Source organism: Pimephales promelas, chromosome 7, assembly GCF_988280905.1.
Source record: "Pimephales promelas chromosome 7, fPimPro1.hap1.1, whole genome shotgun sequence".
NCBI classification, from domain to species: Eukaryota; Metazoa; Chordata; class Actinopteri; order Cypriniformes; family Leuciscidae; genus Pimephales; species Pimephales promelas.
Genome location: NC_142775.1, coordinates 18,073,713 through 18,087,699, shown reverse-complemented (window position 1 = coordinate 18,087,699; position 13,987 = coordinate 18,073,713). Strand labels below are relative to the sequence as shown.

General features: G+C 38.6%; 1 protein-coding gene across 9 annotated transcripts in view; it reads left to right on the top strand.

The window, feature by feature from the left end:
• Positions 1–13,987, top strand: part of kdm6a (lysine (K)-specific demethylase 6A) — a 51,003-nt gene that overhangs the window by 27,977 nt on the left and 9,039 nt on the right. For 4 of the 9 annotated variants that reach the window (XM_039676315.2, XM_039676313.2, XM_039676319.2 and 1 more), the window contains 12 exons: positions 2,207–2,261; positions 2,732–2,766; positions 5,055–5,148; positions 6,876–7,002; positions 7,350–7,448; positions 7,581–7,800; positions 8,090–8,224; positions 9,506–9,646; positions 9,736–9,810; positions 9,921–10,025; positions 10,182–10,565; positions 11,691–12,463. In XM_039676315.2, the coding sequence (XP_039532249.2) occupies positions 2,207–2,261; positions 2,732–2,766; positions 5,055–5,148; positions 6,876–7,002; positions 7,350–7,448; positions 7,581–7,800; positions 8,090–8,224; positions 9,506–9,646; positions 9,736–9,810; positions 9,921–10,025; positions 10,182–10,565; positions 11,691–12,463 (2,243 nt within the window). The remainder of the gene's footprint in view (positions 1–2,206; positions 2,262–2,731; positions 2,767–5,054; positions 5,149–6,875; positions 7,003–7,349; positions 7,449–7,580; positions 7,801–8,089; positions 8,225–9,505; positions 9,647–9,735; positions 9,811–9,920; positions 10,026–10,181; positions 10,566–11,690; positions 12,464–13,987) is intronic. The other 5 variants (XM_039676316.2, XM_039676314.2, XM_089133158.1 and 2 more) reach the window with 3 other exon arrangements.

Sequence of the window (13,987 nt, the reverse complement as noted above, 5' to 3'; positions counted from 1 at the left end):
AATAGAAAAGGAAAGGAAAGTAACAAAACAGCATATACATCATTGCATTTGCCAACTAGTAGTATGTTATTAATTATTAATAATTATTTTGTCGGTCTAGATCATGAAATGCTTTCTGACAAAGTGCTGTTTATTAATGCATTTACACAGAACTACAACTTAGGTTACTCAACAGCGATCGCGCGTGCAGATAATAAATAAATAATTAATTTCCACAAAGTGGTATATTTAGATGTGTATTAGCAAGATAATTGCTATGTAGTAAATGATAATATAATCTAGGGTGTTTAAACAAGATTATCTGGTCAAAAGTTTCATTCAGTGGCTGTGCTTGAGCGTTCCTGATCATCAACCCAGTGAGTGCTCAGCAATATGAACAAACTTTTTTTTCGAGACTAAAGGCCATTGCACACTGAGTACGAAATTTTCGTATGCGTATTTTCGTGTTCGTCAGCCTAAAAATTCGTCACGCATAGAAACCTTGCACACTGAGTCCGTTGCGTATTTATTAAACCTTTGCGGGAAGAAACGCAAAAATACCAAATGGATTTGTCAAGCAGTGAGGATGATTTTTGCCCTCTCTCTTATTGAAAAGAGAAGAAAGAGAAAATATTACGTCCATCCAATCCTGAAATTGCGCAGAGAGGAAGGAGAGTCCCACCTTATCAAGGAGTTGCGAATTTATCCTGAGCGATTCAAAATTTACCTCAGAATGTCAGTGGGACAGTTCGATGCTTTGCTAGCGATTCTGGAGCCACATATTAAAAACAAGACCACCAATTTCCGTGAACCAATCGATTCTGAACAGAGACTGGCAGTGTGTCTGGTATGGACCAGGTATGGACACACACACACACACACACACACCCGTGCGCGGCCCGGTGGAAGCGCTCGGCAGACAGAACAGCTAGGCTGTTATTGTGTATATATTGTGTATATATTGTGCCCAAATAATACATTAGTTATCGAATAGGCTGCTCAATCACACTTTATTCGATCCTAAATTTCAATCTGATTGAAAGGGGAGGTTTATTAATTTCATAATCCAATATAGAGAAGAGAACATAAACACTTGATCGAATTGAAAACCGAAACTGAAAGCATGGCGCATATGTGCAATGATTTGAGGACGAGCTCCCCCGGCCCTGAATTGCCTCTCAAAATGCTGGCTCTTGATGCGAAAAACGCAGAAAATCGAACCCGATCCGATTAATTTTATGACGGATGAAAGTTTCGGAGGCGGTGTGCAAGCGGTACTGACATAACGTGAGGTCGAATTTTTTTTTTAACGTGCGAAAATTTCGGATGCGAATTTCGGACTCGGTGTGCAATGGCCTTAATGCTGAGCAAATACAAGAGATAGAGAATTAAATTCGGCACTTTTGTTTTCAACATGCACTCATTCATGTCTGTATTATTTAATTCATGTAAAGTTACGCCTTTATTGGGGCAGGGCATGACGGATTACCATACGTGACTCCATGAGTTTGTCTCAATTTTTTAGAACCAAGCTGCATAAATAAACTATATCAGGCATTTTTGTCTCAAATCTCATTTCTTTTGTTAAATAAAGTTGAATAATTAAAGCAAAGCAAGTAGAACATATACTTTACCTGTGCACAGACTTGTTTCCTAATCTCCTCAGACACGTGCTGCAATTGCGGAATTCTCAAAACGGCCACAAGATGACATCATTTATCGGCGAATCCGATATTACAAAACTGATACCCGATTATGGGAAAATTCTTAAATATCGGTAAGCCGATAAGTTGTTCGATCGGCAATTGTGCTTGAGGTTGTTTTGGGAAAACGGTGATCGATGCTTGTCCTGACTGTCTTTCTCTTTCATAATGACATTTTTTTTTATGATGTTGCTAAATTTAGTCGAATCTTTTTTTTTAATGGCATTATAACAATGGAGGTTTGTGCTGTTACTCACATATGGCCTTTCCATACTATTAGAGGTAACACACCTATTTTTGGACCCTTTTTTGCAGAAGAAACAGCACTTTTATTGTAGCCAATTTCTTTTTATTCTTTATGGGATGGATTGTTATGTTCGTGTGGTTTTTGGGTTGTAAAAAGAATCATATGGGCATATCTAACAGTAGGACCTCAGAATGACAATTCAGATTGTAAAAATACCTACTATCTGTAAGTGTTTCTAACTATATCCATTCTAATCAAACTTCACCTTGTCTTGCAGCATTTTCAGCTGGCATTGATTGACTCCACACCCTGCACTTTGTCCAAAGCTGAAAGTAAGTGACCTAAGCATGCTAATTTTAAGTAAATGTCTTTTTATTTGCTAATTGCATTGTCGCATTATGCATGAGTGATTTTTTTTTAGCAGTAAATACAATGTTGTCGCCTTGATGGAGAATTTCAAAGGAAAAAGGTTGGCACGTCTTTGCTGAGTCTTTCTTCAATTAGATTTTTCAGTTCACCATCTCCATCCTCCCCGAGACTCCAGTTGCCAGGGAAACTGCATGACTAAATTCAGCCTTGTGTTGCATACGGGCAGTAATGACATGCTTGAAGTGCACAAAGGGCAAGCTAATATTCTTCCTTCCTGTGTGTCTGTACACCCATACGCTTATTAACGCCCAAGCTGAAACAGAGAAGACAAAGAACGCCGGTTTTATTTTTGACCTCATATCAGATTTGGATGCTCCGTTTCCATCAAAAAAGGATTTCCAGTATTGATCACTTCCTCTTTTTGTCTCCACAGTTCAGTTCCACATCGCTCATGTATATGAAATTCAGGTGAGTGTTCCCCTTTTTGTAACGTTTTATCGTAAGTTGCAGTGTTTCACTGATACTCATGTTTGGGGGGGGGGGGGGGGGGGATACTCATAATGTTCTATATGTGCTGTATGATGAAAACACCAGCAGTGACTTTGCTCTGACTGAGACTTTGGTTTCTGAAGTAAAATATTTAAAATAAAATATAAAAATATATAAACTATTTAAAAATAAAATACTTAAAATATTTAATCGCGATTAATCGCATTAATGTCATAGTTAACTCGCAATTAATCACATATTTTTATCTATTCCAAATGTCTCTTGATTTCTTTTTGTCCCATTTTTTTTTTTTTCATTTTAATGCTCTTATCAACATGGTAAAGTGGATCGGCTTGCTTTGTGCAAATGTTTTTTTCTTTTTTCTATTGAAAACAACATTGACAATACTGTGTTCAAATTCACAATAAAATTCTCACTTGGAGCAAATAATCTCTCACACAATGTAACACTGTCCATCAATAAAAGGGTGAAAGAAATACTAACAAGGTCCTGATATTGATGAGGGGGCAGAAGATTTGCATCAGCTGTGTGTGTGTGTGTGTGCTTGGTCATCATCAAGTGGTATTTCAGACTGGACATGCTGCGATGATGATAGCTCAGTTCACAACGACAAAACACACATCACATTGGTCTTGTCAATTGAACCATTTGTCAACTTTTTAGTAAAGTAAAGTTTCCATTAAGAATCTTATTGGCATCCATTTCGGCGTCTCGCGCTCATTATCCACTCAAAACGTAAGGTTAACCTACTATTTGGCCGGCTCACAAGCCCAAACGAGTGTGTGTGGCGTGCCTGTTTTGTTTCCGGTCTAGCTAGATCCGCTTGCGCTTTGGTCGACGAAGCAACAAAACGTCCTCCTGCAGCACAAGCCATTGAAATGAATGGGTTTCAATGCGCAGCGCGCGCATGCCGCGTCCTGTTGCAAAAGCATGTGAAAGAAAACTACAAAGTTTTCTAGGCCAAAAAGACTGTTAATCGCGCGATAAAAAAAAAATGACGCTGTTAAAATGGGTTTGCGTTAACGCCGTTATTAACGCGTTTAACTGACAGTCCTAATTTTAAGTAATCCACAACCCCATGGTTGAGAACCACTTATATATATTGTAATAATTAACTCCCCAAGGAATCTTCATGCTTTTAGTAAAAAAATTCAATTCAAGTTTAAATTAGTAACTCAAAACACCAAATCAAATGTTGCGATTTGTTTGTTTGTTTCAGAAAACATTACTTAACATTACAAACTCACCACAGTCCTACTTGTTATCATTTTTTTTTTTTAATGCAAAAATCGTCTTCTCTGGTTAGTAAACCTTGTGACTTCTACTTCGCTTGGAATTTGCCCATTAAGTATGATTTTTAAAACTTCCAGCACCCCGCTGTTGTGGCCTATAGGCATTGTAGATAACTGCTTGTAAAGGAACCAGGCCATAGAGGCGACAGGTCAGTGTTGTAAGACCTGGGGTTTTCTTTTGCTCAGTTTAGTTCTCCTGCAATCACTCATGATTGATGGTTTTGCTTTTAGGGTGCATCCTTGATGGTTTGTTTACAGCCAACCAGTCCCCACACTGCCATCCCATTTTTGCTTTAAACTATTGGTCTCTGTTATGAGTGATAGACTCTTGTCACTCAGTTAGTCCTTTCTATTCAGGATAGTTTCAGGATAGTTTAATCTCATACTGATTTTAAAACTTTGCTATAAGCAATGACTGCTACACTAACCAGCCAATCAACACCTATGTTTTGCAATGGGTTGATTTTATTGTCCACCACACACAGATGAGATTGCTTTCATGTTGTCAGACCCTTGTGTGTTTGGAGTCGGGTTGCTCAGGTCGGTCAGCTATGGTGGTCGGCCATCATCTTCAACAAAGATCTGTGTCAAGGTCACTAAGAAAAACAAACACTTATTCTGAGAGGGCTTCTCAAGTTACACTGATACAGAGCATGTCTGTGTTTGTCAGGCTTGTTAAGTCTAGTCTGTCCTGGACTTACCATCCCCCTCGTCTGTCTGTGTGTGTGTGTGTGTGTGTGTGTGTGTGTGTGTGTGTGTGTGTGTGTGTGTGTGTGTGTGTGTTTGTCTGTCGTCTCCTGCATCCCTGTGTCTGGCCTGGTCAGTGTCCAGTGTGTTTCATCTCTTCCTGAGACCATACATTTTGGTCAGTCTGACGAGGTCCTTTGTGGGGCCATAAAAGCGCTGACCCTTTTTGTCTGCTAAAACATCTCTCCTCTCTCTGTTTGTCTGCAGAAGAAATACCGCATCGCAAAGGAAGCTTATGAGAGTCTGTTACAAACAGAGAATCTCCCTGCACAGGTGAAGGCAACCACGCTCCAACAATTAGGTGAGTGTGCTTTACTTGCTTCCTGCTTTCCCACAGTAAATGGAGTACCTGTGAATATTTGGGAATTTGAGATTTGCATGCTTGAAAAAAGTTTTTAAATAACTTTCTAAAATGTATAAAAGTAGTTTATAAATTTATTTTAAAAATCCTATTCAGTAATCATCACAAACTGCTAAGTTTTCATTTGTCAAAATGTGTTTTTATGTTTGCTGTGCTTTTCAGTCTAGTCAAAGAATGAAATCCGCACACTTTCTGCACATATTTTGTATACCAAATCTGGATTTGAATGTGAAAATAATGTCCTGAAGTGGTAAAAACAAGACAATCTTGTTAGTAATGTTTAACACAATTGGGCAAAAGTGTAAGAAGTAGCAGTGTGCAAGAGGGTGGGGGATGTGTCAAAGTATGTAAATGACTGGTGTTTGAATGTTTGGAATTCTGCACAGTTGGTTCTGAAACCACCATTCTGAAGATGTGTAATGTGGCATATTGTGAAATAATTGAAGAGTTCAGATGCAAAAGCCTCTAAATGCCATTTGAAATTTTCTTCTTTAATGATGATTTTTATCAAACTTGTATATTTAAGTTCAGTAATTTCACTTAAATAACAATTAATAGGTAATCATCATTGCCATTTAAGTGAAATCACTGAACTTAAATATACAAGCTTGATAAAAATGATCATTCTAGAAGAAAATTTCAAATGGCACTTAGAGGCTTTTGCATCTGAACTCTTCAATTGTAAAAACGTTGTAAGAATATGTCAGGTTTTTTAATAACGTTTCAGTTTAGATAATTGTACATAATAAACAGCGTTCTGACAATCCACACTAAGGAATTGCATCATGCTGTCTCCCCAAAATATTTTTGTGGCTTTTTCAACAACACCATCCCCAGATGTACTGTCCAGGTTTTCTCAAATGTGTCCCAGTTCTCCAGGGTGTGCAAATTTTCCAGATGCAAGTGCTAATGTTAAATGCACAAATTGAGTTTGGGATGCTGTTAGAAATCTGTGCTAAGGCCATTCCGTAAACTGGAAACAGGCACCAATGAGCAAAGCACTCCAGAATGGGAATGTCTGTAATGTGCTTTGGGTAGAAAGCATAAATAAGTAATAGAATAATAATTTGAAAAAAAAAAAAAAAATGGCGCAGTGGCGTGTTGTAAATCCTTAAACAGCAGCTCCTCGTCACTCCAAGCCTCTTTCTTTTATCAGTACAAAAAGAAAGCAAAAAAAAAAAAAAAAACAGCTGCCATAAAACCATTGCCACGTCGCCCCTGCAATTGTCGGCATTGGTCTGGTTGCTGTAGTAACGGGTCCCGGGTGCAGGCGCTTGCCACAGGTGTTAAGAGCTCGGCTGGGATCAGTGCCTAGGAGAAGCCAGGCCACATGGGGGAAGTTCTTTGTCTGCACACTGTCTCGTTCTCCTTAACAGCCTCTGGCTGGGTGGGAATTCAGTGAAGAGGGGCTGTTTGGACAGAGCCATATCTGCTGAGACCTTTTGAAGCTGCTGGAACCCCCCCAGCCGCCAATTCCACCAGCTCAACCTCATCTCCCCACCCTACCCTAAATACAACAAGCACAAACCATTTGCTCCTTTATAAGTGCCAGCGTAACAGCCTCAACAGCCCACACTGTGGCTTAGTGTTGGGGAAGAGAGTGTTTGGTTGTTTTGTTAAGAATGCAGTTTTTGATGTAATTCTCATGTTTCCCAACGCACCCTCAGGCTGGATGCATCACACAGTCGAACAGTTGGGAGATAAAGCCAACAAAAACAGCTATGCTATTCAGTGTCTGCAGAAGTCCCTAGAAGCAGACTCCAGTTCGGGACAGACTTGGTACTTCCTGGGCAGGTAGATAACACTTTTTACCTCTTGTAGTAGTCTTATGTCTGATTTAAATGAACATATCAGTGTACCCTTTTTTTTAATGGTTTTTGTGTATGTGACGCCGTGTATATTTTTTATAACAATGCATTAATCAGAATATTAGTTATTTGTTTTCTGTTGTTTGAACAAACTTTTTGCTTGTGTCCTGAAGTATTCACCAAACTATTTAATTAAACTACAAGTTCCTTTTTAGTTGATTAAAAAATGATTAAATGATTATCTCAAAACCAATGTAATTTTTTTTTTGGGATATAAAAAACACTGTTAAATGAAGTATTGAAGTAAATGAATTGTTTATGCTTGTAATGCAGGTGCTACTCAAGTATTGGGAAGGTCCAAGATGCCTTCATATCTTACCGACAGTCTATTGATAAGTCTGAGGCCAGTGCAGATACATGGTGCTCAATTGGGTAAGTTCTTAATAAACATTGTTTATTAAGTTCATTCTGCAAAAGCTCATGCTTTTGAGCTAGTTAGCTTGTTAGGAACCAGCTGTTTGTTTTGCTTTTCTTCTTTGACCCCTCCTCTCTTCTGTGCTTCAGTGTGTTGTACCAGCAGCAGAACCAGCCGATGGACGCACTGCAGGCATACATCTGTGCAGTGCAGCTGGACCACAGCCATGCGGCCGCCTGGATGGACCTGGGCACGCTGTACGAGTCCTGCAACCAGCCGCAGGATGCCATAAAGTGCTACATCAATGCCACATGCAGCAAGTCCTGCAGTAACATCCCAGCTTTAACCGCTCGCATTAAATGCCTCCAGGTAGAGAGAGTGCTCGCACGTGACATTATCAGGAGAGGAAGTGTATATGTTTCATTTTAATGTGCCTGTCATTGTGTTACTATTTTCTTTTTGGAAACAGGTTGTGTACATTTGTTTGTTTTTTAAGTTCATTGTTTGATTTGAATCACGTCCACATGTCTGGCATACTATACACTGAGAATGAAATGAGTGTCATTTTCATCTGTGATTTGATGCATACCACCATTGCATTGACTCAAGCTTAGCCGAATCCGACATTGAACATGTTTTCTGCGCAATCTTTTTCTAGGCTCAGTTGTGTAATCTTCAGCAAGGTAGTTTACCAAGTAAAAGTAAAATGCTCCCTAGTATTGAGGAGGCGTGGAGCCTACCAATCCCAGCAGAGCTCACCTCCAGACAGGGAGCGCTCAACACAACACAACAGGTGAGAACAGATCAGCTAGACAAGCCAGTAAGAATGGCTTAGAGTTACCGTATAATGGTTTAGACTTATAAAACTTATAAAAGTGTTGGTAGTGGTAGCTTTGATATTGTGGCGTTTTAAAGGAATATTTTCGGTTCAGTACAGGTTGAGCTTGATCTCATTTATGCCATTATTGATCACAGAAAACAATTTACGCTACCGTTCAAAAGTTTGGGGTTTGCAAGAATTTTTTTTTTTAAAGACACTTATTGGCATTCTGTCATTCACCAAGGATGCATTCAAATGGTCGAGTGACATTAAACGTTTGTAAAATTAAATGTTTTTACTATTTCAGATAATCCTTTTTTTTAAAAGCTTTCTATTCATCAAAGAATCATGAAAAAAAAAATAATCTGTTTTTTAAAAAAAATATTAAGCAGCACCGATTTCAACATTGATTATCACAAATGTTTATTGAGCATATTAGAATGATGCCAATCATGTGACACTGAAGACTCGAGTAGTGGATGGTGAAAATTCAGCTTTTCTATTACAGGAATCAATTACATTTAATATAATAAAGTTCTTTAAATTGTAACAATATTTGACTATCACTTTTTTTACATTAAAGAGACAAAAAAATCTTACTGACCACAAACTTTTGAATGGGAGTGCGTGACTGCACATGTGAGACAGTTGTTGAATCAACACAAACGCATAATGTTAATAATCCCCAATGAGATGTAATTATTATTATTTTTTTTTTAATCTCCACGTATGCAGTCATTGAGCTTAGCTTGTATTAAATCTGTAACATTCCTTTAATGAAACATCAAAATGTGTGGTAAGGCCTGACTTTATGATTAAGTACCACTAAAAGGTCCTTAATTTCCAATCATGCAGAACAATGTTTTTGTTAACATTGATTCTGGAGAATAATCTTAAACTGCTAAGGTTTAAAGTTATTTCCTCTAGTTCATTAGACCATAGCACTCATCTGCACACATCATCCTTTGTTTCAACATATGTGTCACTAATTTTGGGGAACCATTCAAATCTTCTAATTCTTTACATATATCATATATTTTAACTGATATGATTGAGAGTGAGAAAGGTAGCATAAACTTTCTCTTGTCTGCCTTTTTGCTTATTGTCTTGGGGAGTGGGATGACACTTTCTGACAATAATCAATACCAATGCTTCAGAGGTGCAACAAAAAAAAGAAAGAAAAGAGATTTGGGTTAATTTAGTAAAATGTTTGTGCAATTGTCCTAGCTGCAATTCTATATCTGTTGCCTATAGCAGACCGCCTGCAATGCTCATCAGAGCAATGAAGCACAGTCCCAAATCCCAGGCCAGTCTCTTCCTTCTCATATGCTCTCTGACCAGACAGACGACCAGTCCAGCCCGGCCAAAAGGAAGAGGATTGCTAGTCCAGCCAGGGTACTGAGAGACAGACAGCATTTATTTTGTTTAATCGATTACAACTGACAGGAAATGTTTGATTTACGATTTTCTTGTCTCGCCATCAGAATTCACCAGATTCCTGTCCAAATGATCCAGGTCATCAAGTCCCCAACTGGAGTTTAACCCCACAGAAACTTCAGGTTTGTAGATCCAAATGTTATATCTTTAAACTGTTGAATGTGAAAGATTTATGTATTTATTACAACTGGGGCTAAACTAACTTTTATTATTCTGTGGTTTGATTACACAGTTTCTGGAACAGTTACGGACCAACAGGGCCAATCTGAAGCCAGTGCAGCTGCAAATGTTGGAACAGTTGGAAAAGCAGCTCAGTCTAATGCAACAGAATCAGCAGGTAAGGGTCATTTATAGTGGTGCAAAGCAGACTTTGAGAAAGTCTAGAGATGAAAGTGAAATCATGATTGAGCCCTCTAGTCTTTGTTTCTTTATTTTACTGAGATTTTAAAATTGCTAAAGGTGTCTTGCCTAACACTCTTGCTCTCTCCTACAGATGAGGCTGAATGCTATGGGTCAGATACGACCCAATGCGTCCAACGGCCCTGTAGCTGACTCCTCACTGCCTATGAAATCTAATTCCACATCCCCTCACCATCCACACATCCCTCTTTGTCGCACACCCTGTGCCCACTCACAATGCGCTGCTCAGCCAATAGCCAACGGACCTGTCCTTGCAAGCCCCTCCCCATGCAGCACGGCGGGGACCCTGGGTAACACAGATACCGTCTCTGTGGGCAATAATCACCTCCCAGGATTGAGGAGCAACGGAAATGTGCCTTACTTGCGGCAAAACGCACTACCTCATAACTGCACAACCCCCACCAGCAGCAGCATGGATGATGAACCGTGGAAAAGCCAACACATCAACTCCACTCAGGTGAGGAGAATGATATGGTCTTGGCCGATATGATGAAATCGTAACTATTTTTTTTTTTATACCGTTTTGTTTAGGAATTCATTCAAAATAATGCAAAACTACAGTCAACAATTTTAAATTCTACAAGTTCTACACAAAAAAAACTTTTGCTGATAATTTACTCACCCCCATGTCATCCAAGATGTCCATGTCTTTCTTTCTTCAGTCGAAAAGAAATTAAAGTTTTTGATGAAAACATTACAGGATTTTTCTCCATATAATGGACTTCAATGGACCCCAACCATTTCAAGGTCCAAATGTCAGTTTCAGTGCAGCTTTAAATGGTACCAGATGATGAATAAGGGTCTTTTCAAGCGAAACGATCAGTCATTTCAAAAATAAAGTTTTATTAGCTTAAGCACAAATGCTCGCCTTGCTCTATTCTGTGATGTGTGTTCGTGACTCTCCTGTTCGAACTTGTTCATCAAAATGAACAAATCTCCCCCCCCCCGAGTCATTTAGTTCATTTTGTTTATTGAATGAACGAAATGACTCGGAAAAAAGAATTGTTCATTTTGACATGGACATGGGGGTGAGTAAATTATCAGCAAAACTAATCCTTTAATTTGGTCATCACAACATTAATGTACACTAAAGGTTTTTTTTATGGTTTTAGAAATGTCACTTATGCTTACCAATGCAACATGTATTTTACTTGCATACATTTGTTTTTTGTTTCAATACGTTTTAATATATCATTTATTCATGTGATTGCAAAGCTGAATTTTCAGCAGTCACTACTCAAGTCTTAAGTGTCACGATCCTTCAGAAATCTTTCTAATATGCTGATTTTGGGGCTCAAGAAACTTCTTTTTTTATCAATGTTGTTCTCCTTAATATTTTTACAGAAAAGGTGATCCTTTTTTCCAGGATTCTTTGAATAGAAAGAATTCAAATTTATTTTGAAATAGAATTTTTGTGCTCTAATGTAACGTTAGAGTTTTAACTTTCACTTTTAGTCAATTTTTTGCATACTTGCATAATAGTAGTAATCTTATTGACCCAAAACTTTTGAACAGTAGTGAATGAAAAGTTGAATAACAAATACACTCCTTAATCTGGCATTTTCTTTATTGTTTATCGCAGGGGCTTCAGAAAAGTCCAGGTTCATATTCAGCAGGTCTTAACAGTGAGCAGCCTTTCTCTTCTGCTGGGACTTCCCAGCCAACCCCGGCAGCCGGCACTGGCGTTCCAAATCAGGTCGGACGTTCGGCCATAGCCAGCGACACGTTAGCGCAGGAGGCCAGTCACAATCACCTCCCCTCGCCTAGCTCCCCTCACTCTGCTACCTCAGGTGGACAGCAAGGCATGGTGCACACCAAAGAGAGCAAGCCTTCAGGAAACGGGCATTCCGCAGGGACGCCTAACAGCACTGCCACTGCAGAAGGACTGCCTAATCACGTCCATCAGGGCCAGGCAGACGCTGCTGGGGCGAAACCCTGCTCACCAGGTGTACTTAGTTCAGACAATCCTCAACTCTCTGCCTTGTTGACTGGAAAAGCCAATGATAGTAATAATAGTAATGGCGGTGGGTTGGCGGCTCCCAGCACAAAGGTTAACAATGTTCACCCGAGTCTGCACCCAGGGCTTAAGGCGCAAGAAAACTCGGTGGCCTCCTCTCCGTGTTCTGCCATGTCCACGGCCACACCCTCACCCAAATCGGCAGATCATCACAGCGCTCACAACAGTGTTAACAGCCTTAACAGTCCCACGCTCAATGGCAAAGGTCTGGAGGACTCTCAGAGCCCCTTAAAGGTGGCATCTCCGCTGGTTTGTAGGAAACCGACGCCTTCCTCGTTCGCCCCGTGGTCCTCTGTCTCCATCTTCCCTAGCTCCAGTGATGTGCTCAAAGCATGCAGGTAATTGAGTCCTCCCTGTATTCAGCTGGTTTCTTTTTTTTTTTTTTTGTCTTGAAACATGGATGAATGAGAAGAGCGGGATGTGCTTGAGTTATTGAAAGCACAATAAACGTGAAAGAAAACTGAATTTGGTACTGACAGGCGGCTTTCTGTGGTGCACATCTAAAGCGTGAATTAAGTTCACTTTCTGGCTTATGATGTCAAAATTGAACAGTTGGGCAAAATTATCATTAGCCTATATTGGATCTATGCACAAAGTCTAAGTGACGGAGGACCCATGTAAGGCCTTCCTGCTGCTGTCTGTTAATGTTATTCAAATGACAAACGAAATAGAAAATCTTTCACTGCTCTTGACTGAATATCTTGCATAGCTTTATTAAGAATCTGTGTAGCCTTTAAGTAATTCATAGTGTAATTCATATAGGCTGAATGTAATTCATACTATGGGGGGTAGATGGTAGTCCCACTGTCTGAATAAAAAAAAATATATATAATATAATATTAATATAAATCCATCCCAGTTGATTTAGTTTAAAGCTGCCATAAAATGATGGTTTAGGTTAATGACTTATTTATTTTACTAATTAAATTTTACTAATTTTATTATATACTGTATATACTATATATTTTATATATATATATATATATATATATATATATACTAATTGCAATATTTTGTCATTGTATAAACTTTCATGGGAACTATAGGATGTCTTATGTGGTTGTCTTCAGGATGGTGTGATTGCTTTTAATACATGGCCAGTAAAGTAATTACATGCATTACCATTCAAAAGTTTGGGATCAGTCAGTTTAGAAAAAATGATGTACCAAATTTCCACTGAAACATTAAGCTCTACGGTTTTCAATAATGCTAATAATAATAAAGGTTTATTGAGAACCAAATCATCATATTACAATAATTTCTGAAGCATCATTTTGACATTTGAAGACTGGAGAAACGATGCTGAAAATGTAGCTTTGCCATCACAGCAATAAATATATTTTAAAATATATTGAATTGCTATTTTAAAGTGTATTCAGTATTACTTTTTTTTACTGTTTTTGCTAAAATAAATGTAGCCTTGGTTATCATAAGAGCCATGAACAATACATTTTTTTAAAAATATTTATTTCTTGAATGTCCAGTTTTTTTTTTTTTTACGTCAATTTAATTTACATTTGTTAACTCAGCTAGTGCCTAGTAATAAGCTAAACTTATAAATTCCAATTTGCAAAAATGTATATTTTTTGTAATCTCCCCGCATGTTAAAATGAGCTATTCTATCATTAAAAATGACTGCAAAGTGCCCCGATCTCAACCGCGCAGAGACATAACGTCAGAAAATGTCTGTCAAACTTGTCACATTTCAAGAGCACCAGCGTTCCTCATTCAAACAAAACCAGTGTAACCATGCTCCATCTTCACAACTGTAATTATTTTAAGACATTTTAGTTCCTGAACGTTTAACCCTCTGCAGTCTTGTATCAAGTGGGATGTTTCCTACGCTGTTTGTTTTGACTGGA